This window comes from Oenanthe melanoleuca, chromosome 2, assembly GCF_029582105.1.
Source record: "Oenanthe melanoleuca isolate GR-GAL-2019-014 chromosome 2, OMel1.0, whole genome shotgun sequence".
NCBI classification, from domain to species: domain Eukaryota; kingdom Metazoa; phylum Chordata; class Aves; order Passeriformes; family Muscicapidae; genus Oenanthe; species Oenanthe melanoleuca.
The window spans coordinates 69,211,364-69,239,186 of NC_079335.1; the positions used below are offsets into that span (position 1 = coordinate 69,211,364).

At 37.4% G+C, this 27,823-nt stretch overlaps 1 protein-coding gene across 4 annotated transcripts in view; it reads left to right on the forward strand.

Annotated features, from left to right (window-relative positions):
- The window catches only part of TENT4A (terminal nucleotidyltransferase 4A), a 57,057-nt gene extending 29,505 nt beyond the window's left edge, over positions 1-27,552 (forward strand). The window contains exons 9-12 of one of the 4 annotated variants that reach the window (XM_056485141.1): positions 5,188-5,288; positions 5,539-5,711; positions 15,947-16,105; positions 25,325-27,552. In XM_056485141.1, the coding sequence (XP_056341116.1) occupies positions 5,188-5,288; positions 5,539-5,711; positions 15,947-16,105; positions 25,325-25,501 (610 nt within the window). In that variant the 3' untranslated portion in view covers positions 25,502-27,552. Of the gene's footprint in view, positions 1-5,187; positions 5,289-5,538; positions 5,712-15,946; positions 16,106-25,321 lie in introns of all 4 variants that reach the window. The other 3 variants (XM_056485139.1, XM_056485143.1, XM_056485142.1) reach the window with 3 other exon arrangements.
- Positions 27,553-27,823: the final 271 nt, after the last annotated feature.

The following is a 27,823-nucleotide window of genomic DNA, read 5'->3' on the forward strand; positions in this document are numbered from 1 at the left end:
CAGTCCAACAAAAGAATATGCCTATATTAATTTAAGGCTTTCTAGAGAGCTGCTGCTTCTGATAGTCCCAATGGGAGAAAAAAAAAAAAAGATTGTAGTCCTTCAGCAGCATAGGCCTTTTTGTTCTTCATATTCTGTAGTAGCAAGTCCCACAGAATAATAAAGGATAGATTCACATCATTCTTACCACTATTGACATTCAGGCTTCCAAATAGCTTTTAATTCCCACTGCACCTCAGGTGTTCTATCTCCTGTCGTGGAAAAGCTTTCTTCTCTGTGGAAACAGTAATCAGATGAATCCTGAAGGTAATTCTTCCCAGTCAATGTCACCTATCCACTTCCAAGAACAGCTTAGGAGAGCTTGACTGGCAGTTTGGTTGATTTTATTATGGCAAACAGCTTCCTGTCATCTTGGAAAAAGGAGTTTTCTCTTAGGAAAATAAAAGAGTGATCCATTTTGAACTTGTACAGCTTGTATGCAAGGTAAAGTTTGGTGTTGTGTCTTCAGCCAAGCTGACTGAAAATAGTGATTGATTTCTTAATATTTAGGGCCACAGAGACATGAGTCTAACTGTGAAATACAGTTATGGACAGGGTATCTCCTGCTTAAGGATTGGTCTCAGTGTGTGCTTTGAACAGCTTTCATATGATCTTTGCTCCTAGCTTGTCTCTGGGAAAGTGTGTGCCATCTCAAGTGAGGTCGCTTCTTTAATCTGTGAGGAATGATACTTTTATAGAATCATCTAGGTTGGAGAAGACCCCTAAGATCATTTGGTTCAGCTGTTAACCCAGCCACTACTGTGTTCACCACTAAACCATGTCCCTCAGTGCCACGTTTACATGGCTTTGAAGTACACCCAGGGGCAGTAACTTCATTGCTTCCCTGGACACCCTGTTCCAGTGCTTGACAACCTGTTTGTTGATGAAATTCCTCCTAATATCTAGTCTGAACCTTCTGTGGTGCAACCAGGTGATTTCCTCTTATGCTTTTGCTTATCTGGGGAAAGAGAACAATATCCACCTGGTACAACCTCCTTTCAGGTAGTTGTAGAGAATGAGGAGGTCCACCCTGAGCTTCTTTTTTTTCTCAGGCTAAACAACCTGGATCCTCACAGGACTTGTGCTCCAGACCCTTCCCCAGCTTCATTGCCCTTCTTTGGACTTGGTTTTGAATCAGTGACCATTATTCCAGTTTTGTTTCTTGATGAACCACAAGAAACCTTAGCAGATATTTGGCAAAAAGCTCTTACTTATTGATTCACGATTTAAAGAGTGGATTATCTGTTACCACCTTGTCCATGGCCTTTATATTAAGGTGCAATTTCATATTATACCTTGCCCAGGCTAAGTACCTGTGTACTGTCTTCTTTCATCTGTGCTGTTCCTTCTCAGTCTGAATCTTGCCTTGTATGAGATCTAGCAATCCTGCTAGTCAGAAGGTGAGTCAGGGGGTCTTTCTGGTCTGACTGAAAACAAATATCCCAACTCTTCTGTCACATCCAGCTTGTGGCTGATGATGGGCAGATCAGAAGCAAGAGAAGCAGCAGGAGTTCACATCTGGGGCAAGAGGGAGAGAGTGGTGTTGTAACATTTTACAGCACTAAGTTGTGCTGTTCTGGATGTGACAAAAATCCATCCTTAGGTTAATATTTATGTTTTGCAAATTGGGATGTTGGCTTACATGCTGGTCTGTCACAGTTCAGCTGTGAATGTGTGCTCAGATTGCATCTCTAAACAGCTCTGTAGCCACATCTGGGAAGCTGAGGAGGTCGTATGGAATGAGGAATGGAAGACTCTGTTTTGCTGTCACATGCTCTTCAGTATAAATTAGACTTTGGAAATCTTCTGTATTGTGCTAGATGTGATGCAGCTGGATTAGGGAAAGAGACTGACCTGCTGGCATGACAGAGTTTGAGAAAGGCTAGGCAGTTTCCTACTGCATGTCTGGAGTTGTCATTTCCAGGTGATAGTCTTCAACCATAGCTAGATAGAAAATTATTTTTTCCATCTCTATGCTTGGAAAGTTGTTGGTCTCTTTCTAATGTTTGTCTCAACTGATCTAACTGCTGACAGGTCCACATGTTAGCTTTGAGTTGCCACTGTTTGGCCAAAATAGTTCTGGGAGCTCTGGGAACTGTTACTATAATGCCTTCTGTCCCTTAAAAGGTGTCAGTTATACCAGCTTTTCCTACACAGTGTATTCTTAAGGGTAAAGGTTTTAGGTTTGGGGTTTTCTTTAATCCTCATGCTCAAGAAGATCATTCTCAGGTACACCTTAGCGTGCTCTTAGATGATATTGCACTTTTAATACCTGGGGGATATTTCAGTTATTTTGACCATTCTTTCACTTGTTCATGTGGAGTTAGGCTGGAGCTTTCCATATTTGATTTTGCTGAATGTGGTGTCATCGCTCTGATCCTTTTAAGTGATCTTAAGATTGATTTGCCTAGTAGTTGTGCTGTAATGAGAGTCAGAAAGTGTCCTGTTAATCAAAGTCTTGCAGCATGTAAAAGAAGAAGCTTCTGAGTTCTTACTATAAAATAAATAAAATAAACTAGATCTGTAAATAGCTTACTCCTGCCCTTACTATATAATAATATTAAAGGAAAAAACTTAAAGAGGCATCTTTCTCAGGAGACCTGTCGGATTTTACTAACCAGTTCACAGTATTTTTTCATGTCTTCCCAACAAGCATCTTTGAAGAATTGTTTGTCTCAGACATCTGTAGAAATTCTGGCCTCAGACAAAATAAAAGCCCCAAAAGCATGACATTTTCTCACAATAAAGGCAGGGTAGATTAATAGGTTTTTTGTTCCTATGCATTTTCAGTGTTGAAAACAGATTTTAAGCACAATTTTCAAATGCTTATTTAAAAAAATTGTTCTTTCAACCTATGGATATGTTTGAAACCCATACATAGTAAATGGTGTTCTTTTGAGATCAATACCTGGTTTGATCACACTTGCTTCCTTTTACTTTGCTGCTTTATTGAGTATATGTCAGTATAACCTTAATCACCATCAGTTTCTGATGTCTCATAATGAATGTTTTTAATTTTGCTATACAAGCAATGTAGCATGGATCTGCCTTTGGATTCCTGACCTTATAACTTAGTGAATTTCCTTTTTTCTACCTTTATACCAAAAAATAGAGCTTAGTGCTTTGATCTTCATGCTCTTTGAAAGGAAGTGGTGAGAGAACATATTGCCCCATTCTGTGCCTGCAATTCTGCCACTATTGTTGGTGTAGCAATTGCTTCACCCATTTTGCCTATTCGATAGCAGGCATTTTGTATATCAGTCACCCAGTCTCATAAAAATACCAACCTCTGTTCATTTTACCTCTACTATATGAAATCGTGACTCTTGCTTTACTTCCAGGAAGGTGCTCTAGGAAAAACCAGGCTTGACAAACTCCTTATATGTAATAAGCTTGTGTTAGCCAGCCCATGTTCACTTTGTTGTAAGACCACAGCTGGTGGTAGTTGTGAAATTTATGTATAGTCCTAGAGTAAAAGCTCAACTCTTTCTGAAGACATTCTCAGATGAAACTTTTTAACTGCAAGATTTCCTTCCCTGTCCTGCTGCTGACAAGACCCAGCTGCTTGGAGTCCCATCCTGGTGTTGCTGTCTTGGAAACAGCAGCTTTAGGGCCACAGCTAAATCTCTGAAGTTTTAATCATCCCTGTTTTCATTCTGTCTCCTCTTGCTCAACTTACTCTTTGAGACTGAGAAACCAGAACTGCGTTGAGTATTTAAAATGCTGTTACATCATGGGAGTATACATTAACAAAGTGTGATCCTCTGATTTATTTGTTCTGTTCTTAGTGTGATCTGCTTAGCTATTGAACTGTGGTTCCCAAAGTATGGTCTGTTATAACCCAAATCTTTAATTTCTGATTGGTGACAACCACACTTTTAATTCTGTGTGTAAAATTCCAGATTTTTCCATTTTCCCATTTTCCAGGATGCATCATTTTATCCATGTTACATAAATAGAATGGTGGATGACATGCATTCTGTCCTAGTGGCCCATCTGCAGCTATTGGCTTGTAATTTAGATCATATTATTTGGTTCAATGTTTGCTGGACTGACTTTTTCAGTACTAACAGTAACATGTCTTTAAAGTTGGAAGACTAACATGGAACATGTGGTATTTGGCCTTGCATGAGATAGTAATCACTATTATTGCTACCTAAAGTGTTACTATGAAACCTAGTAGTCTAAATATATTAGGGTTTTGTATGTCCTGCCTTCCCATTGTACACCTAAACCAAAACAAAATTCCAGGTACCTTTATGATGTGAAATACAAAATAAATTTTAATGTAACCATTGAAGATTAAAAATGGAACATTACCTGCTCCACAGTGGTAACTTTGCACAGCCCATTTTTGTACAGTAGTAATTTCTTCATGTATCTTGAGCATGGAGTTTATAGTTAGTGTTTCAGTGACTAGTGTCTGGAAAGAAAGCTTGAAAATTTATCTCTCAAAACAAGAAGACTCAAGAAGTATGATTCAAATAGCTGAATGTTGGAAAAGTGTGTTGGAAAAACACTACTTTGTTGATAACTGGTCACTGTTCAGCAGGACCAGGTAAGCTTTTTCTCTGAGCCTCTTATTATTATGAATTTATTGAGATTCTACCTTGTGTTGAAGCCAGTCTGTTTCTTGTTCACTACCTCATGATCCATGGTACTTCCTTTATAATTGTGGGGGCTTTAACACCTTTTAAGTTGCTTTGTAAATCCACAGGCAAGGATAGTGAAGGTCGTTGTCTCCACACAGTCAGTTGTGGTGCTGGGATGTTTTTCTTCTTCTGTGCATCCCATACCTGTTTATCATCCAGATTCTGTGGAAAAACTTTGTTTGGAGAAATGCAAGAACCATAAGTTGCTCTTATCAAATATACTTTTATCAGCATATGCATTCTTTGTAGTTAATATGCACTCCATATGGAAATAGAGAGTAAAAATCATACCTATGTGTCACTGCTTGCATGTTAGTATGAATATAAGTGGTGCTTCAGTGGATTAAATGGTGTGCTGAAAAAAAAAGGTTCAAAAAGATTCTTTGGTTAGGGATATCTTAAACTGACTTTTAGTGTAATTTGGTAGCTTGTTATAATGCTTGCAAATATGTAACCAACAGTCTTTGTTTAATACTTAATTGAAAAATTTTTTTAGCACATTAGGTAGAATCATCAAAGTGACCCAAGAAGTGATTGACTACAGGGCCTGGATTAAAAAGAAGTGGGGGAGCAAAATTAATTTATCACCTGAACTTGGTAGGTATAGCAGGAAACCAACTTAAAATTTTTTTTGAATTTGATGTAATTCAAACTACTTGTGCCTTGAAATTAATCATTTAGTTATACAGGAAAAAAAAAAAGGGAACTCGTAACTTTCTAACCCAAGTTTAGTTTTCTCTGAGCCTGTTTTTCAATTAGCTTGTTAAACTGCAGCTCTTCTTAGACTTCAAGGCCCATGTCTTTATATTCTGTGCTCTTAAATGATACTTATGTTTTCTGTTAACAGATAATAGGTTGAAAATAAGAGACCCGATAGCTCTCTGCAATGGAGAACAGCAACAGAACAGAGACTCTGAACCATCTTACAATCAACACTTGGCATTGTCATTGGCCAATACACAACAGTTATCCTCTGGTTCATCTGCCTCTTCTGTGTCATCGCTCTCCAGCAGTGACATTGTAAGCTTTTTCTTTTAATGGTTAAACTAGTAAGTAGCAGAGATTATCTTCACACCTCAATTGATACAGTAGCAGTTAATGTGATACTATCCCTAAACTGCTACAGCAAATCAGTAATGTCCCCTGCTCAGAAAAATGTGTAAAATAAAATTTTTTTTTTAAATTAAATTCCATTCTAAATCTTTGGTACCCTTTGTGGCTGTAGTTAGATGTAATGAGATATAACAACCCAATCTAACAGGAGCTAATTAAGTAGAAGAGGAGAAATGCCTTCATATATCCTTCCATTAAGCAAAATCTTCCATTATCAAATTCTCATCCATGTTTCCTGAAATTGAACATGAACATTATATTGTGCTGTGAAGGTGAATAATACTCATTATTTTCAGCCAAGCAGTCAGTTTTAATGGTAACAGGGCACTTGCTTGAAGTCTTGTCAGTTTCCTTTTTTCAAAGTAATTGCTGGGCTTTATAACTTCCTGGAAGAGGAGGCTGCAGTCTCTTGGGGTATGTTCCCAGACTCTTTAAGGTTCTCCCAGGTGGTTTTGTTATAAAGTTAAATCAGTGCAGATTATAAAGCAGAGCTCTGCAAGGCATGAGTGGCTCTTCTGAAGCATTTTGTCATAGGTAGAGACATTGATGGAACAAGATTAATATGCAATCAGTTATGGCAGTGAATAACTGGATGATGCCAAATACCTGTTTCTTGACTGCTTTCAAAAACTGGTGAAATGCAGAATTAAAATTTGGGAATTGTATTCAATAAAAATCTAGTAACTTTTGACACACAAGCACTGCCTATATATGTTCTGGTTACTTTTCTGTAATTACTTAAAGCTACTGGTTTTTTTGGTGTTGAATTGCCTTTTTATGCCACCTTCAGTAAACAGGACAAATGTTTAAGTTGTACTGTCTGGCTAATGAACAAAGAACAGCATGATACTTGCCAGTGATACTATTAGCCATGCTCCTGGTTTAAGTATATAATTGGGAAAGATTTTGCTGTAATAAATTTTATGAAAAATGCAAATATTTGCTTATTACACTGGGAGTGCGCAGTATTGGGTGATGAGTTTTTATGAACTCCCCTTAGTCCTGTTACACCTGATGTTGAAGGTGAAACTTCATTGCCTGATGTCAGAGAAATTAATGAAAAGTGAAAAGGAAGCTCTCAACAAGATAGAACTGGAATCAACTTGGCATTCACAAAGTAAAAGGAAATGCTACATTTTCTAAGAAAATAAAAAACCATGTCTATGTCCTTGTGAGAAAGGCCAGGTCATATATTGGCATTATGTCCGTTGCAGACTAATAGCATGTTGTCTTAATTTGGAATGTAGTGGCAGGTTTTTGACAATGACTAATGGGTTCATGCTACTCTTACTTGGGCTTGTGAGAGGGAGGAAGTTCTGACTGAGCAGTCCTGAGCTGCTTCATGTTGGAAGAGAAGCCTCTTCTGCCATAGTCAGGTGATCCATGCCATGATCTGGCATAGTGCTGTGCCCAGGTTGCAGCAGAGGAACACCTGGCATGTGTGACAACTTGTGCCAGAACTTCTGGTGCATTATTAATAAGCATGATGTGGTGAGCTTTTCTGTCAGCTTCAGAAGAAGGTAATTACGAGTACGATGCATCTTGTTGCTTTAGACTTAAGTGAAATGTTACCTCTGATCTTGTGGAAGGCTTGTTCGTCAGGAAGGATTCTGTATTTATTTCAAGTTAAATAAGCTGAAATTTTTTGGTACTGGAAGACTGAAAGCAAGGTATAAATTATAAAGAAAATGCAGGAGACAAGGTGACCCTAGAGGTACAGCTTGTTGATCTCTTCCCAATCATTAAGGTTTTATTTTAATAGCAAGATATTATTCCCTATGTCACCTTTTAAATGGGGGAATTCAAGTACTACTGAGGAACAAGAGAACTGAATTCCTAAAGGACAGTTTCTTTTACCCCATATATTTTAGATTTATGTGCTTTTTCTTAGCATACCATCTGAAACTTACTAGAATGTTTGCTTTCATCTTTGCACATCTAGGACTAGCTTGCAGGAGAACATGCTTCTGGGCCACTGTGTGTCTACACAGCCCAAAATTAAGAATGGGATCTAATGAGACCAGATCATAATTTGAGCTAAACGTATCCTTATATGGATTTCCCAAAGTAGCAGAGCTATTTACAAAATGCCTTAGTCTAGCACTCTCTGGCCAATGCAGCTCTAGCCATGCTGTCTTTAGTAGGTGTTCTAGCCAACTGCAAGATCTTAATCACAAAGGACAGCATTTCAAAGGGCCAGTAAATTTTGGATCAGAGACCTTGTGCAAGAGAAGCCTGTCTTCGGGTATCACTGTAACTATTACTGGGAGAGCTGCTCAGTTTATGGGATTGTCCTACTGTACGTGTCGATACAGAGCTCTGGCTCACTCAGCAGTACTTCTAGTATAGTTCTGTGCAAAATATTGAGTATTAAAGTTCCTGTCCTGTTACCTCAGCTCTGTGAAGAATGTAAATGTTAGTGATCAGCAGCAAACTAAAGAGCACATACTGAAAAAACCTTACGCTACAAGGAATCTGGTTATCAGAACACATTAGGCTGTTCATATATTTTTCTCAGTTATGTTAATTATCAAACTGATCTATGTAGTAAGTCTTCTCTCAATGAAGCTTTCTGCTAATTTCAAATACCTTATGCTGTCCTGAAAAAAGCAGGTATATTCCTCACTCCTGCAAACAGGTAAGTTGTACAATACGATGCATTCCTACATGATCCAAAAACTGTTGAAGTGAATAATGGAAGATGCTTTATGAATGTCTTTGCTGTCAAGGACACTGCAAAGTGTGTGAATTTTTACTCTATGAAAGCCAAACTGTTCAACAACAGAAAGCAATCCTCTGGCATTAAAAATCTCACCTTCATACTGAGTTAAGTGATTGCTATGAGAATCTGAAACCAGATGGAATGAGCTATGGTCACCCCCAGCTCTCTACTTGTTTTGGGTAGTTGCAGATTTCAGTCTCACAGTCTAAGCAGCTGACCAAATTCCTCTTGAAAAATGCTGTGTTGGTTGGTTGGGCTTTTTTTTCTGGGTGCTTTTTTTTTTTCTTTCCTTCTGGACCTGCAGTCTAGAGCTGGTTTCTTGTTGCTTGAGCGTTGTGGAAAAATGCTTTTCATTAGCTCAGGAAGTCCTAGAGTAATGGTAGAGAATATCTACTGCCTGATCAGCAATCTCTGCCAAGTAAGAAATAATCCTAGGTATGTTTTTGCAGTTCATTTTGGTCTGGTTTCATTCCTGGTTCTAAGTATGTTCTGCAGTTCTGATGATGTTATGCCAAATAAAGCTTAACATTTTATGTGACAGTGATGCCTGCATATGAGTAGCAGATAAATGGCTCATAGGAAATTCTTAAAGCTCTTTTCTGTTACTTTATGGATATACAATGTCATATCCAGTCCGTCACAGAAATTCCAAGTTGTCTGTTAGAAGTTTGTTTCTAACAAATTTCATATACCTTATCTCAGTGTTTCTGTCAATCAGTGTTGTGTGGGCTTCTGTGATTATTTCTTGAAGACCTCTGAGTTCTGCAGTCATGCCAAGTTAGTTAAGGTTTCAGTGAACAAGGTACCCCTGTAGTCTAGCTTTATAGATGACACAATCCTTGCCTCTTTTTAAGTTTTTAACATTTACAATATCTTCTTTCAGATGGTTCTTGAAATTTTAACTGTAACCCTTTCATCAGTATGTTAGTGTGTGATCTGCCCACAGTTCAGCTAAAGAATATGCTGCTGAGCAAAACCTTCAGTGTTTTTTGTATATCTGTCTTTGAAGTATTTTGTATTCAGTACCTTGATTGGATGCTTACATTCTGAGACTAATATGTAAATATGACTGATAAGAATAAGACTCGTTGTTCTTTCAGTTCTGCTGAATGCATATAAGATTCACACTGATTTTTGAAGCTGTTACTTGCTTTGTAGTAATGGTGGTTTAGTACTTGAACTCAACATGCTTAATGAAGTTATCAACCAGCTCACCTTCCTTCCTATTAGCCAGACTAAATTTCAGCTTATTAGAACAAGCTACTGTGCTTCCATATTCCCAGACAGAGATGATAGACTGTATGACATATCTTGTCTGGATAAATGTTGTGCTTTTTTAAAGTCATGAAATTGGCAGCATGCTTATCTGCAGCAGAGGGACAAACACTTCAGCATACGTAACAGCTCTTCTTATAGTCTTGTTAAATCCATCTTAATGGCTGATTAATTTATAGAGTTGCAGTTGAAATTGTCTGTATAAGGAGTGGGGGAAAAAGGAGGTTGCCTAATAAAATTCTCTGCCTGAGAGCAGGAGCTATAAAATTTTTTCTCTTCTTTCTATGTGCCTGAGTATTCTCATGTCCTAACCAGAGTAACTGTTCAAATATGTAGGAATAGTTGATCATCTTAGTGTAGAATAATGCAGGTTTTGTCTTAAGCTTCACCCCTTCCTTAACAAATAGAGGCAAGATCTTTTAAAAAGCCTCTTGGTGTTTAGCCTTCAGAGAGATGCAAGTGCTGACTTGCAGACAGATTGTCTCCAAATAAAGCAATGGGCAGTGCTGGCTGCAGAGACACAGACGACCTGGTTGTTACTGGGGAAAAGCATTTAATTGACAATTGATTTGGGGCATTTAAGAGTTTAAGCCCCCAAATACTTTAAAATCTTTTTTCTTATTCTTGCTATGAAGATTATGAACACTTCCAGTGGATTAGAGGGGAACAAATTTTTCCAGTGCTGCTTTTGCCTATTTTCCTCATTCACTGTATGGCCCCTGTATGTTTGTTTTTGAGATTTTTTAACTGTTTGTCTGACAGTGTAGAGTTTTATACTGTCTCATGCTCTTCTGTATCAGTTCCTTGAGCAGTCTCTTCTCCATATCCACTTAAAGTAAGAGTAAATTCCTGCAAAGTTGCAGGAGGCACAATTTAGAATACAAAAAATTCTAACGTAATTTTTATTTAATAAGTTATTCTAAGCAGCAGAGGATACAGAGGAAATCTGTAATTCAGCAAGTAAAGTGGAATTTTATTGCTGTTAGGTCAGTGAAGTAAGGAGAGAAGCACATAATTTTTTTAAGAGTCGACTTCAGACTAGTTTCTGATGCCAAAGTCTAAGTTGTAATTTTGCCATATCTTAACATTTCCTCCCATGAAAAAAAATCTCCACAGAGGTACCTAAGCCATATTAGGATGGAAGAAAACCTAAATTCAGTATTATACTCTAGTATGCATGTTCAGCTTTCATAATGAGTCTTGTAATTTAATGCATAACTTGAAAATCAAAGTGGAAATATTTCTATATTGTTAACAATACTGACCATTTTTGCAAACCTGTGAATAAAAGCATTGGGGCAACAAAGGAAGTTTTAAATTACGTACTTTTGGGACCTTTTTTATTTAAGATGGCTTGTCTGAAATACAATAAGTATTGATAAAACATGGAATGAGCTCGCAGTCAGGCCTCTCAGGGTATAATGAGCTGTGGTTGAAGAGCTACTGGGTTTATATTTAATCTGGTAGATACTAGCTAAATAATATTTTCAGTTGTCTTTCTGTAAAACAAACATTAATGCTTTTGGAGGATGCATATTTTTCAGTTTGTTTATATCCTATATTCTTTCATTTCTCTCCTGTAATCACAATGACCAAGATATTTTCTCTCTGCAATGAAAGGCAGAAAAATCAACCAATTTCAAACAAGACTTGTATTGTTTATAGGCTAACTAGCAGAAATGGGGCAACTATATTGATGCAAATTTTCTTGTGACCTTCTGTAGAAGTAGAAATTTTGTTTATCTCAATTCTGCTTTATTTACAGTGTAGTTGAAGTTATGGCTCCACCTACCAAGAAAGCAAATGGCCCACAATGTGGAAGAAATGGGATAAGGGCAGGGGTGGTCATATGCTTTGGAGGTGTGGTGGTTTGTCAGGCACAGTTAAGTACACTGGGGCTAAAGCCATTCAAGTGAGAGCATGCATTGAAGATCTTCTGTGCATGGCCCCAGACTGTGAAATGTCTGAAGTCCTCTGGTGTTGCTTTATGTTCAAAAGAGTGTGGTTTTGCACTTTACTATTATGCCAGTTCAGTAACAGGATGTATTTGCTAGCCAAATTTCCTTTCATTAGCTGCTCCTGCTTTTCTACACTGGTGTTCACCTAATCCTGTGGTGAGCTGATTCAGAAAGTGCAACTAGTAAGAAGGGGTATTACTGTTTCTGTAGTTCACCCCTGTGAATTAGCACATAATAGTGTTAGATGCTAAGGCAGGTGTAATGGAGAAGGCTGGAATGGGAAAAGAGGCAGGAGTAAGACTGGCAGCAATCATCTGTAAAATCACTGTAATTGTAAGAAAGGAGAGAAATACTTGAAAATGTACAGCGTAAAGTGTAAACTATAAACAACAATTTTCAGTTCTTTGCTTTCAAAGATGGAACAGAGTTTCTACTGAAATGATCATTGTTCTCTTATAGCTTCCAGCTCCTGAATGTTGTGGGAAAGAGGAAAAAAATAGTTTAATTAGTGGAAGAAATTTTGAGGGTGGAAACAATAAGGATCTTTTTGCCAAGACTTTTGTAGTTCATTCCTGGAGAGGGGAGTGAAAACCCGAATCCATCACATTATTAGGTAACTTGCATTGTATTGTTTTAAGTTTTTATTTCTGAATACTGACTTTAGGATGGTTAGACTCCTTTAGCATTGAGCCAAACTTAAACACACTGGGGTCGTGAATTAATTGTAGGCGACTTCAGCTCTTAAGAAAGCACACCGTCTTGGAAATGGAAAGCTCTGAAATGGTAGGTGTTGTTAACTGAGAAGTTACTAGGTATCTTAAGCCTTGAGTTATTAATGGAATTGAAATAAACTCTTACGGCCAGACCTAATTAGCAATGAAGTTTTGGCAAGTAAATATTCTCTTGGTGATAGGGTCCTGGGTCTTTTATAATGGGTGATGCATTTTGCAGAAGAGTAAATTACTTTGTTTTCATTCTATGTCAGGAAGAGAAGTCTGGATTTCAGTTCTTCATCTTTCACATGACTGCAGTGTTTCACTGTTTCTGTCTAGGCAGAAGTTCACCAGTAACACTTGTGTTTCTATGTATCTTATTTTTTCTAGCATTAAAGTAACCTAAAGTCCTCAGTAATCAGAGTTGTGAGTAGTAGAAATCTTCCTTCTGCATACTAAGTTCTTAATCAGGAAATTGAAACTCGTTAAAGAGCATGTTTTAAAACAAAAATGTCTCAGGAGGATAAACCTGCATCTGTTAGCCTTTCTTGGTTTCCAGAAGCGTATCTTTAGAAGATATTTTCTTTGCAGGATGAGGTACTGCCACAAGGTGCAGTCTTGTAGCTTTATCCCTACATTATCTGCTAAAATCAGTTGAAGGATCTTACCACTTTAGTGAATATTTTTTTTTTTAATGTGTCTTCTGTAGCCCTTACCCTAGCAGTGGTCAGAGCTTTTGTCTTCCAGATGTGTACCTAATGTGTCAAAAATATTGTCCATGTATTTACTTGTAGATCATCTGAACTTCTGTAGTGTTCAAGTTTGCATGTTACACTTAAGAATCTGGTCCAGAAGGCCAAGAAAGAATTAATCCTTCAGTGTAGGCCGTGCTTAAGGAAAATTTGTTCACATTGGGCTCAATTTTCTGGTCTGAGTTTAATCTTTCAGTTTAAGAGGGGTAATGCTATTCTTTAGGCAGGGTTTTGATGCTCTTGAGAAGTCACAATATCAACTCCATACAGTAATGCCATTGGCAATCCAGGATGGCCTTAGGAAAAAGATACAATCTGCCTATATGAGATGTGTTTCAGTAAATAATACTTGAGGCAGAAGAACATACCTGTTACAAAATTAAAATAAAGCAACACAAGCTTCATTTGTGGTGAAATCTAATCTCAGTTAAATGATGTGGTGCTCTTTTCCATCTGCTATTCTTTGTCTTTCAAGCAACTTTTTGTTGCTCTAAAGCCCCTTAGAAGTCTCATTAATGAGAAGTGTCCCATCTGGGTTAGGTATGTGAACCTTTAGGGATCCAGTTGTATCTAAGTGGAAGAGAAAGGGGAGATCCTTTGAATAGAGACACTAAAACTGTTCTTTGGTCAGGTTTGTGAAGGCTGCATTGCAGTATATCTGCACATCTGTTTGGCTAGACAATAGGATACCTTTTTACATCCCATTTGCTAGCTCATGGGTACTTGTGATCATGCTTAGAACTTGTCTGTTCATTTCCCTCTCTTCTCATTAGCTCTTGCATAATTCCATGACCAAAAGTGTCCAAGGAAACTCATTTCTGTGGAGACCTTATCTTGTTCTTGTGTTGATGCTGTAGAATTGGGCAAAGGAGAAAAATGCCATCTTATCCAGGCATCAACTAAGCTTAATATTTGGTCAGTGCTGCAGCATGTAGCTTCCCTCTATGATGAACATGTTTATTAAAGAATGAATACCTGATCTCATTAATAAGAACTTTCTGCATTCTTTTTATGAATATGATGTATGTCTAGTGAATTCATGATGCAGTTATCTGCTTCAGAGGCATACTGTAACTTTTATCACTAGTTGAACTAATGGGAGAGCAGTTTCTTTCTTTCTAGAGCTTATTTTTTGGTAAGCACAACTTTATACAGGCAAATAAAGGACTGGTTGTTCTAACAAATTGGTTTTATTGAGGACTCTTTCTGCTGTGAGTATTCAATTCAGCTGGGATGCAAGTTTTGCTTTGTAGTAGCTCATTGCTTAGGCTGCTCAGTATTCACAGTTGTCAGTCTCACTTTATATAATCTTCTTCCCCAAGAAAAGCTTTTAAACATTTTCTTGTTTCTGTTCTTGAGCAGCCTATTCTCTAACTGAAGAATCTAATTTAGAAAACAGGGCCATTTGAGGGCAAGTAGTAGTGCTGGAGATCTATTTAAAGTTTACGTGATTTAAGTGAAGAGTCTTTGCTTCCAGGCAATTAATCTTTAGAGACAGAGCAATAGAATACTTCAGTAATTACTTCAACAGTAAGGATCTGTGATGACCTGAGCCAATAATGCCTTTTAATGTGGTAACTTCTAAACTACTAATTAGCCAACCCCCATCTCTTGCTATATTTTGAGCCTAAGAGCTGGCAGTGGAAAAAACACTAGTGGTTTGGGATAAAGAATAGGTTTTTCCATTGTTTTTAAGCTCAGAATGCTTTGGAGTTAAGAATGTGGTAAAAAACCAGCAGTGAAACATAGGGGAAGCTACTTCTGCCATTAAGTTATGGCTGAAAAAAGTTTTACAAGAGTTTTCAAAGTTGTTTTAAAAGGCTGTAGCTTTCTTTCCACCTTTCTCAACTTAGAAAATAATGGATCATTTAAGAACTGAGGTAGTCAGGTGTTTTCAGAGTGCAGTAATTCCTGTAAGCCCCTGGATCTGTGCTTGCCTCATAGCTGTTAGGTGCTCCAGACACACAGTACTTCAGCATCACCAGTGTGTCTGCTTAGGATGCATCTGAGATTCAGGCTGGAAGGAGGAAGAATAGTAATCAGTGATATCAGTTCCATTGCAGTATCTTTTCTGTTATCCTGCATCCTTCTTGCTTTCCCTGAAGAGCTACCCTCAGATTTCAGATGGAAAGTGAGGGGAGCAGATCTCCCTGAGAGCAGTGGTGTATGTGACTGGTGTGTGTGTACTGGTCCTGACTGGCAGAACATCAACTTGTTCCTTGGTGGGTGGAGCCCTAACTTTGCTGTTAGGTAGAGTGGGAGAAGATTTTAATTAGAGTGAGTAACTTTGCTGTATAAATCAGTACACTCAGAACACTGTTCTGAGGACTGAATTCATCACGACAACTAAAATTCTTGCCCTTCTATCACCCAAAGTATTGCTGTTCTTGTTATGTTTTTTTCCCAGCTTTAGTTCTTATCTTCCAGTTTGAATTTGCTAGAGACAACTTTGGCTTTAGGTTTATGTGGACTGGAACTGACCTGTGATTGCCATAGACCTGTTGACATTGTCTTCTTAATGGAGGTTCGGTTAAACTTTTCTAGATGTATAAAAAACCATAGTGCTGGCTTTTATTTTATTATTTCTTTTACTATTGAAAAAAATCATATTTTACATATATTCACTTGAGTTGATATTTGGGTGCATTTTCACGTGCATAGTCTGTATATACTGTACTTTCTGTAAAGTTGCTTTTCTTCTCCCCTTTTTCTCTGCCAAAAGGAATCAGATACACCACCTTGCCCAGCTCCTAATGTTTACCAGTTCAGTCTTCAAGCAGCGACTCAGCTTATGGCCAGTTTAGCGCCCGCATTGCCCCTGCCAAGTGGTAAACCCCAATCTGCGCCTCCGGGAGCCCTGATAATGGCCACCAGTAATCAGGTATGAGCCAGTAACTCTGTCACGAGCAAGCCAGCACATGGCAAGTGCCAGTCTGAGGAGAGCCTCCATAGAGTGTGTGCTTCCTGTGGTCATAGAAGCACTTTCCTGCTGTGTCAGAGGTGTGGGGAGAGCAAAGGGTGGGAAGGGGTTTGGACTAGAAGAGCCCCTTTGCAGCACAGACACCTAAGTTAAAGAAGGAGTGTCAGGTATCTGACTCCTGGACTTGTATTTGAGAGTCCTGGTGCCCAACTAGTGGGATATTTGTAGATCTCTAGGCTATTTAATTTCCACCACCTTATAGGTAGTGGAACTGTAAGATAACTTTTTAATTTTCAGGAATAGTACTGACCTTTCTAGGCTTATTTAGTTGTCTTGATTTTGAATTATTACAACAGATTTGGTTACACTTGTAATATTCTGTAGTACATTTTAAAGGTAGAGAACAGAAAATTAGTTATGAATATGCACACAAGATTTTTTACCGAAAAATTAAATGTGTGCATAAATGTGCAGGGATCTCAATGTATTTTGACTAATGTATCCATTCTGGTACGACCTCAGTGCATCTTTCTGCAGGAAAACACTCCCTCAGTCTTGATAATTAAAGCTATTAGTCAAACATGCCTCACACAAGGCTTACTGCAAATTGTGGATTGTAGCAACAAAAGAGTGAGCTGGTTTCTTTGAAATTTAGTTTTGGTCAGGTTCTCTTCCTTCTTCTCCAAGTCTTTCTATCAGAGTTCATGGGAATCAAGGGCTGGGAGATTTTCAGATTAATGACTTTGCCTTTTTTTTATTTGATTCAGCACTTTTTTTTTACTTGCCCATATCTCTGTTCCTGGGAAGCCCAGATCTGAGCCCAGCACTCCATACATGACCTCACCTGTGCTGAGCAGAGAGGAAATGATCACTGCCCTTGACTTGCCTTTGGTTTTAAGCTTCTCACTGATTACACAGATTCTTCCCCTCATTTCTTTCCCTACTGCTCAGTCCCACCTAGGTAATACCACCTTACCTGCACAGAAAATGTATTAGTGAGAAGCTAATAGAATAATATATTTCTATTACAGTGTCTGCAACTGAGTATTCACTGGCTAGTGAATACAGTCCAGTCTCAAACTTTAGAAGGTTTTTTAGAATAAAACTGGAATCTTATTTTAAGTTAATCTAATATACAAACTTAGTGTAGATTTTTCTTTCCCCTACAGCTCTGCTTTTCTGAAGAAGTACCCTGGAGCTAGTTAGGAGGCATGCAGTTAGTACAAAACAAGTTGGCATTCAGAGTGCTTGCCACAGTTGTAAAGAGGCAATGTGTTGTGTGAATTTTGAATCTCTGCTAGAATCCTGAATCTTGGAAAACAACTGCTCTGTAGCACTTTTTGTGGCTTTCTGTTCCTTGGCTGTCCTTTCAAGTGATTGTTAACTGTTCTGTTAGTAGTTTTATAGTACTTATATGTTTAAAAGCAATTTTTCTGTGGCTTTGCTTAACAAAGATGTGCCTTCGAGAATCACATTAAGTCAGAAGAATTTCTTGCTACCTATAGTTTAGAAATGGGATAATAGGCTATTTGCATTGAATTTAACAAAAGCTAATGTTTTGTGAAGCAGAAGTGGGCTTTTTTGATAAAGTTTATGATTGAGTCAGAAGTGGGAAATGAAATAATTTTACCCAGAATACTGTAAATATCTCCTTTCTACTTGCAACTTACATGGCTGTGTAGATTACAGCTTTTCTTTTGAGTTGATGAGACTCATCTAGCTTATGACTCTTCTATCATCCTAAAGGACTCCTGCCATGATAGATTTGAGCATGTGTAAGACTTTCTTAAAAGCAAATCTTCTTTCATATTAAAATTTTTTTGAAAGGGACTAATTTGTCTGCATGGTGTCTTCAGCTTTCTCCCTGGCAACATTTTCCACCTCAGTTCAGCTTGGAAGCCTGTACCTAGGTGTTGAGTACAACTCTCAAAAGCAGGAGGTGCCAAGAGCACTTAACTGTATTTTGAACAAATGACTGCCTTCTAGGCAAGTTTGCTGCTGTTAAAGCTTCCTGATATTTTCATTTTTGAAACATATTTGATTACCAATTCTATTTATGTACTGCATAATTAATTGGAGAATTTCCAAATAGTTCAGGGACTGATTAAGCTCCTGGCATGGGTCCGTGTGCTTTTCAGGATCATTATCATCCATCATTTTTCCAAGGTAATCATTCTTTTACTCTGCTGACAGCAGTTTGAAATTTTTCTTGGGGGAGCAGAACAGTTTATGAAGCAGTGCTGGCCATTGGAAATAAGCAGGAAAACAGATGTAGTCATGCATGTCCAGATGAGTAGAGGGGGAAAATTTGCTTGGTAACTTCCCGAAGAGAGGAGGGGACTACATTTGCTGTTGCTACTTTGTGATAAGTTTAATTCTGGATTGCTGTTTGCTAGGTTACCCAAAGTGAAGATAGAACAAACTTCCGTTTTCTTAGGTCAGAAGAACTCTTTTATTTAAATGTTAAGATGCTTTCTTGTTCCTCTCAACGGGTTATGTTTGGATTCCAAAATATCCAAAGCCAGTAAGCACCAGTTCCTCTGCTGCACTGGCTGGCTTCTAGTGTGGTGAGAGAGATTAGTGGTGTCTGATTGGGAATATGTTCGTTGCTGTGGAGACAACTAGGAAATGAAACCTTAATGTCAGTGCTGAAATACTACAGCCAAAACTTATAAAAGGACTTCCAGGAGTAGATACCTTTTTTTGTCAGATTCTTTTGTGTTTGGCCAAATAAGGCAGAGCATTTTAACTTAAACTGCTTTTTTATATTGCATTACAGGCACTTCTGTCGTTAGCATACTTTGTTTCAGAGTTTGCTTTTATCCAGAGCAATTGTTAATGGTGTCACTTTGTCTCACTGGTACTGCTGATACTGCTAGTATCTCTGAGATGGTTGCTGGAAGATTAGCAGCATTGCAAATATAATTGGTCAGGGACTTAAGTCAAAATTTCTTTTAGATGAATGCAAACAGTTAAGTGTAGCTCATTTGGATGAAGGATGACTTTGTAAAGACACATTTTAATTCATGTCAGTGCAGAAGTATGCTGAATTACCTTTGTATGTTGAGATACTTCAGTGTTTTCAATATGTCAACTTCAATTTAGAAATGACCTGATTTGTTCAATGGCATTTTTAAGCTGCTTAGGTACTGAAGGCTTTTTCACTCAACCAAATGACTTTTTTTTTTTATTTTTTTTTTTTATTTTTTTTAGAATGCTCTCATTTAGGGTGGACTAATTTTTCAGTGTCCATACATTTTCATAGGAAGTAGGCTGGGGTTATCTACTTTGTCAGAATCCATCTTCTGTGTGAGATACAACATTGTTTGGTTTTTAACACATGCAGAATTTAGAAGAAGATGATGTTTTATTTCCTTTGCTAAGGAACTAAGAGAAGGAAAAACTGGATCTGAGTTTCAGGGGTTGTTCAGCTGAAAACAGTACTAGAGATTTTTCATCTAGGTTGCCCTATACTTACACTTGTGTGGTGCTGTCCTTCTGTGTGTGGAAACTGACTTTGCCTGACCAGACTCTAGATAACCTAATCTGACTGCTTAGAACAGAATGTTGGATTGAGGGATCTCCAGAGGTCTCTATATAAGCATCCAGTCTAGATGTTTATAGGACTGTATGAGATTCTGTGGCCACATTGATGGTTGCTTCCTGAGTGCTTTTTGAAAGCCAAAGTCTAAATAATAGTTTCTTGAAAACGTAAACCCATTGTAAATAAAAGACTTAGAGAAATGTAGAAATCATACTTTCCTTTGTTAGCATAGTAGCCCTTTATCTTCCAGTGTCATTGTAATCAGATCTTTGCTCACAAACTGAGATTGATTTGAATTATCACATATGCCTTTTTTCTGCAGACTTTTTCACATGTACTATATTGATATCACCTTGTCATTTGGAAAAGGTTTTTCTTACTGTAGTAATAGTTTTTCTGTTCCAAACCAAAAGTGAGAATTCTCAGTGAGGTAAGATTTCTCTTTAAGGTCTGTAACTGTCAGCTTTGTGCTAAAGAAGCTATTATGTCTTGTTCTGTGTAGTGACAAGTATGCAGATACATTTCATGGCCCATGTCACAATAGCAGCAAAGTTGCAGTATGAGTTCTGTCTTCTGGTAGCATTGTTTTGACTCTTGCCCCTCAGTTTTGAAACTTAGGTACTGACAAGATCAAAAAGGGTATTTATTTTGTGTGTCATTCTACTTTCTTTACCATAATGTAGTTCAGTATTTGCTGCCATACTGACAGTACTGTCTACTGCCAGTTCCTGATTTTGGGGGCTAAGCCCTCTGTTCTTTATAAAAAAATACTAATTTATCTTAGGCAAACTAATATGAGCAACCCCAACCTGATGTGAGGTGAAGAGAACCTTGACCTTTGTGTGGTAACTCTGCCAGTAGTCTGTAATGAAGTGAAATAAGATATGAAATATTGAAATAATCTGCTCCATTGCAGCTTTTATTTTTCCATGTTCTCTTCTGCTAGAAGGTAAGAAACATCTAAAATTTTTCTTACTTTTGAGCTCTTTTTAGCCCCCACGTTAGTTTTTCTTTTCTTTGCTGTTCTGGTGGCTGGCTCCATATATTTCCCCATTTAATAACAGCAGAAAAGAGTTGGGGCTCAATTTATAAAATCTATTCAGGACTCAAGATTTTTGTGTTATAGCTGAAAGTGGCCTGTAGGTCCCAAAAAGAGAAGTCTGCTGTGCTTTGAGCATTATTTCCCTAGATTGTCAGTGCTAAACAACTTTTGGAAGAACTTATTTTGGTTTGTCTTTGCTTCATCTTAGAATTCTAAACTACATAGAAATCTTTCCAGGTTAAGAGCACCTAGGTGCCACGTGCAAATAATTGCATAATCCTGTTACTAATCTAATGAGGCTAGGTTGTCTAATAATGGGCTTATTGCTTATGCAGTTGTGGCTAAAATTTTGGTTAGGTCATTGTCCATTATTTCTCTGCAAAACAATGAATCTATTTCATAAAGGAGTAGTAGTAGTTAAATTTTTTAGTGTATTTCCAGATGTTGTTACGCTCAGAAAGTCAGAAATTGAGTGCTATAAGCTTAAAAGAGACAATTTGGAAATATTGTAAACTTTGTGAAATATTTTGGGAATGCATGGTAGTTTATTTAAGGGATGCTTAAAATGTCAATAGTACATTAAGTACTAATGTACTTTTAAAATTTAAAATTTAAAAGTAAATAGTACACTGCATACTACTCTGGTATTTCACGTGAAACTGTTTTGAGGGGTGTGAGTTTGTTCCAAGTCCTATCAACTGCAGACTAGATGCAGTCACAGCCTTTGATCCTGTACTCTTAACAACAAAATACTAAATATGTGATCTTTCAAAACTGCCTTATGCCTTTTCTAAGTTTCCTTTACCTCTGTAAGTACTTAGCAATCATTTTGGAGCACACTATGTATAATCTCTTTTTAAATTGAGCACAGATACTTTATTACCAACATTTGTCTGCCTTTTTTTTTTTCTTACTTTAGAAATGCTCTCAGATAAAAAACAAAAAACAAACTAACAAAAGACTAAAATAATTCATAAGCCTGTTTATGTTTAGACTTCAGCTCTGTTGTGTTACTTGTGTTATTTCAAATTGTAGGGGATTGATTTTTGGCTATAAATTTGCTTTTTGAATAATGGCACTCTTTAAATGTCAGCAGTTTTGTACAGTAAATTTCCCCTTATTTAAGAATAGAAATTTGGTTGCCTTAGCAAATAATTACTTGGTATTTCTATTGCAACCAGATTTGGTTTTTTTCTGAGGCTTTTTTCCTCTTTTTTTTTTTTTTTTTTTTTTTTTTTTTTTTTTTTTTTTTTTTAATTTTTTTTTCTTCCTTCCTAATTAAAGTTCTGGGGGTTTGGTTTATTTGTTTTTCTTTTTCTGTTGTTTTTTTTTTCTAGAAACCTTTTTAACCATCTGTATGTGATGCAGAATTTCACCTTATCCCCAACTCCAGCCTTGTCTTAAATGTGAATTTTTTTAGTTTATCCTCCACATCTAGCAGATTATTCAACACAGCTAAAAATCAAAGCAGTTCTATCATTTATTTGTTCAATCCATAACCTTAAGATGTGAGAGATTGTTCTATCTAGAGAAATAGATGCAAAGAAGTTAAACTTCTATATCAAAGATTTCTATGTCGTATCACAGGCTTACCTGATCATCATCTGCTTACAGATGTCATCTCTCAGTGATAGTGTGAGTCCTGAGCATGGGAATGTCCATAAGTTTGTGCACAGGAGAAAGATGTTTGATCCAGCCTCTTGAGATTTCCTAAAGCATGAAGTAAATATCGTTTATCAAAAGTTCTGAAAGAAGCTAAGTGAATGATATGTCCCCTTTTAAACAATTAACTAACTGGGAAAAGAGGAACAAAAAATTCAGGTTTTGTAAAAGGTGGAGTTCACCAGGAAAGCCCTGCAGGAATTTGTGCTTCCTAATGTTTGAAAGGCAGTGGATGAAGCCTGGTGAAGTTTGGTGATGTGAAGCACCTTAAAGAATACCTGAGAGAAGATGCAGAAGACCTTTCAAGGTGATGTGCCAGGAGGGAGGGAGAGAAATAATTTAAACTTTGTAGGGAGTGGTAGGCCCTGAGCAGACAGTTTCTTGTAAAGATGACATTATGGTGTTCTTGTAGAACACAGAGCATAATTTTTCCATTTTTTTCCTCATCAGAGGAAAGTCAAAACACAGATGGAAGCAGAATAGGGAAAGATGTTAATAGTGATCAAACACATGGGATTGCTTCTTTGTGAAGAAAGAATGATTGTTTAACTTCAACAAGATGAGCTACATGATCTAGGTCTGTGTTGCCTTCAGCAGTATATCAAAAAGAGAACATAATGACAAGAAATTATTTACTCCAAGAACGGATAGATCATCCCATAGTAGGCTCAAATTAAATGTGATGCTCATTTAATCTGTGAAATGCCAAAGCACAGGATGCAGGATGCTAAAAGCTGATGGTTTCAAAAAAACGAACAAACGAGCGAACAAAATGTGTTTGAGAACTGGTAAATATAAAGGGTATAATCTGACTGAAGTGCTCCCTGAGTCAACTTCCTTAAGAACCTCTCTCAGCTGATGAGTCATAAGACTGATGGAGCAGTTCCTGCTCCAGTAGATTGACAATGCTCATCTTGATGGCCTAAAAACAATGCAGAATGCTTCATCACAAGCTTGAGTTCACATTCTGGTTAGGTTATTAATCGTTCTTGGAAAGCTTGTTTACCTTTTGAGCAAACAAGGAGTATGACATCTTTTAGGATACAGGTAGATGCACTTGTCACACTTTCCATTCTGCTTGTCTGATCTTGGCATCAGCTGCCACCCTGCTCCTACTAGGGTGTTTTTTTTTTTGTGAATACTCATTCATATTGAGGAAGCAATTCCCAGATTTTTCACATTTTCAGGACTGGCTTCCTGTAAGTTTGTATGCTCCTTGATCAGTTTTGTTCTGGTTGTTCAGTAGCAATACTGAAGTTTTCCTCTGTCTTTCTTTAGCACATGGTTGAGAGTCACTGTGATGACTGGCTACTTTTAGTGTTTTACTATTATAGGGTAATTTTTAGTATTTTGATGTAATTTCAAGTAAATGTTTATATACAATTGAGTCAGAGATGTACTTACTGAACTAGAAAACTTTGCACGAGAATGTGACATGGTGTATTTGCTTGAAGGCCCTCTTACTAAAAATATAAAACATTCTGCTTTTTTTAGTTTCATGTTGTTTACTTGCTAAAACATCTACTAGAAGCTATTTATGAAGCATACATCAATAAATTATGTTTGGGAAATAGGATCTCTGAAGAATGAAAAATTCTCAGTTTGCATTTCCTTTTTCTGTTTGCTCTTGAATTATTTTGCCACTGGTAGTCTGAGAATAACACTTGATATGTCTGTCTTGAGAGTTCACAAGTTGTATGCTGTAGGACATTGTACAAATCAAAAATAATTTTAAGGTTTTTTTGCCACCCTGCAGTCAACTGTGGTTGTTCCTCAACACTGGTCTTTACCAGTTTGTCTTTCTGGATGCTCAGTGTCCTTTCTAGTTACAATTTGACAGTAAAATGTTGCTTATGGAATTATGTTTTAAATAACTGTTTTTGCTTTGTGCACACAATTGTAATGGTGGCTTGGTGTATTTATTTCCTTCTACTTCACACTTGTTTGGAAATACAGAATATGAAATATCTGCAGCTCATTCAGTGTTCTAAGCAATTGTTCCAAATGTTAGCTCTGTGTTCCTGTTCAACCACTTAAGGTTAGAATTAGCTCTTGTTACAGGCAGTCAGTTGTCTGTTGAGTTATTGCTGTTGGACTTCAGGAAAGGTTGCTTGCATTGATGTTGCCAGTATTTAGGAAGTCTTTCTGTTTCATCTTCTGACACTCTTGTACCTCATTTAAGTACGTATGCATTAAGCCAATTTATTGTATGCTGTCAAGTGATAGAGATGCCTGTAGTACCTTATGGTGGGGTAGGTTTGCTCAGGCTGCTGCTAAACCAGTTTTTGCCTCAAGTTATTGGAGATCCCCAAAAGAAAGTGTTATGCTATATTTCTGATCACTTAATTGTTTTGCTTTGGACTGCATATGAGGTACAGTCTATGAGCTGTGTAACCTGATGATTAGACCAGTAGGATTTACAAACTCCTCACAAGCCATACTTAGTTTGCCTGTCACTGACTTGAGATTATGGGGAAAAGCAGACTTGTACTCCCCATGCATCAGCCCATGTGATCATGCCCTTACATTTCTCCATTATGTTTCTGAAAGATTTAAGTGTTTTGCTTGGTCATGTTCTTGCTGAGATATTCCAAAATAGACACATCTGTCACAATTAGTATTTAATGTGGAAGTTCTCTTGTTTTATAAGGGAGTTATACAGTTTCATACTGAGATTCACAGGTTTTAAGGATAATTTGAAATCTACACCATTTCATTGGCAGGACGTTTTCTTCAGAAAACATTTAGTAAGCTCTTAGTGCCTGGGAACTTGCACAGTTAAAAATAAAAAAAGCATGAAAAGGCCAGTTGCTTCAAGCAGTATTTTGTGCAAGTGACTTACATGTGGAGGAAATACAACTGGTAATACATGTTTTGTTTGCTGGTTTTATGCCTAAATGAATACTTATCTTATTTTATTTCTTTTTAGCAGCACAATGGAATGAAGTTTTCTATGAAAGGAACTCATAACCAAGGCAACAGCTACAGCCCTGTCAACAGTGGAGGCATGAGGCAACCAGTTGGTAACCGGGGACACCACCAGTACAATCGTAATATATGGAGGAGGAAAAAACACAGAGACAGCTTGCCTATTAGTCTGAGCAGATAATGGCAGATGCCAAAATGACCTTCCCTGTTCAGACAAACTGAGCGAGTGCCACTCGACTTGAGGGATGGAGACCAGCGTCCAGCACATCGTTTTATTGGTGTTGCCAAATATCTGCAGCTGACTTCTTTGCATGTTTCTTTGTGTGGTGGTTCAATCCATCTTCAAGAAGTAGTTGTGCTTATCTGTGAAGCCTTATTAAATGTGGAAGTTTGTTTTCTGCCTTCCCACAATGGTTCATTCAGTGCCGAAGCAGCTCTGACAATAGAACTGCAAGGACATTTACAAATGCTGTAGCTTTTTTGCTGTGGCTATATCTGTTCCTTTTCTTTTATTTCAGAAGTGAAGGAAACTTCAGCCCCTTGGAATTATTTTTTTTTCTTCTTTGCAGCAAATCAAGTTGGGAATTCATAATAGTAAATTTGCTGCTCTCCTGGTTACTTTTTTTTTTTTTCAAAGCTCAATTTTTTTTTCTCTGTAAATATTGGAAGTATGATTTGTGCAATAACTTGGAATTTTTAATTTAATTTCATATTATCACGTAAGTTATATTTAAGGGGAAGAGGTTTTTTAATTTACAGATCCTTTCCCAGGTTGCATTATCTAAGTTGGGGTCATAGTTTTGGCAGGTTGTCTGAGCAGTGTTATAAACATGACATTTGGTAATATTTGAGGCTTCTTGATTCACAATGAAAGAGCGATTTGGCTTACAGTTTTAAGAATTTACTAAGCTCCAAAGCATTTTGACCCTGTGTTTTTTAGCTCATTGTCTGGCCTCTATCAGTCGTCTTGCTCTGACCAATGAGTTTTAATTTTCTTCAACTAGACAACAAATCGAACATTTGTAGTACCAGAAGTAAAACTTTTGAGAGGAATGGGAAAAAGGTTGCTTCAAGTCCTGATGTGAAATTAAAAAGCTGTGAACTACATGCTTTGATGCATTTTAGTAACGTAACCTGTTAATGTTTGGGTTGAAACAACACTATTAAACAGAGGTACCCGGCTTAAGGAATGTGGAGAAAGGAAATATGTTGATTCCATTGAGGAATCTGTATAGTAGTATGCATTAGTTCTGTTAAGAGCAAATATATAAAAAGTACTTCAGCTGCTCTAAGCATTACAAGAAGTATCTTTTAATGTGTTGCAGGAGAGCACAGCCCAGTGTTGTACACAGTATGAGTGGCTGGCACTTAATTTACAGATGCATACAGGTATACTATGCAAGTGTGTATTGCCATGACAAACACTGTCTTTAACTTTTTGAAAAATGTACATCCTGCCTAACCCTGAGTTTTTAAAGCACCACAGTTGTCCTGGGAGTAGGTCACATCTCATGCCCTCTGACTTCCCTTTTTTAAGTGAGAGTTCTTAAGCTATACAGAAAACTACAGGTGAGTTATGTAAGTCCACTAGCAGAGAAAGCTGAAGAATCCTGTTAACAGGACATCTATACTGTGTACAGATAGAGAAGGTTTTAAAACTGGTATCTGAAAATTGAAATGAGGTATCAAGCATGAAGCTTTTTAATATGCTGTATGCCTTTGAAGCAGAAGTAGTTCATGTTATTACTGAATCTGTCAAACACAAACAGGTCCTTGAGGGGAGAGAGGGCAACATTCCAAACTAGAGTAGTGCATATCTGTTTGCAGAAAGTTTGTCTTAATGCTCCAGACTCATCACAATAAAAAAGTTCTAAAAATTGTGAGCTGATTCATAAATAATATCTAAGGGCTGTTACATGAGCCTGTACTGCTTAGTCTTCACACACTAGCAATATTGAGCATAACTACATTAAAGAGCCTTCAGAGGCTTTAATTGGTGTCTGATACTAGTGTCCATTTTAAAGCAAAACTCATTTGAAAAGTGGTATCATGTAACACTTCAGTCATGGTGAACCAAATTAATTGGCCTGGCTATCACTGTGGTTATGTGCTACAGGTTTAAAAAAATGTCTAAATTTTTTTGTGTGGACAACTATGTGGAAGCTAAAATTGACATATTTTTATGTAAAGTTTTCTATTCTTTGATTTTTAATAAACTTTGGAGACCAGTCACTCTTCTGTACTTTTTTATGGGAAACTTAAAGGATGATGTGACACTCGACCTTGTCCCATTCTTTGATGTACACTTTGAACATCTGCTTTAAATTGTTCAAGGTGAGCACCTTCAGAATAAGTTTGGAAGGTGGATGGGTGCTCTCAAATGGTGGTGATGTTTTTTAAAGGGAGTAATGAGCATGGGTGTTGCTTTTCCTGTTGTGGATTTGATCTCTCAATGAGAATTCAGAGGAGCTGGAGGTAGCGCCCACAGTATTCTCAAGAGCAA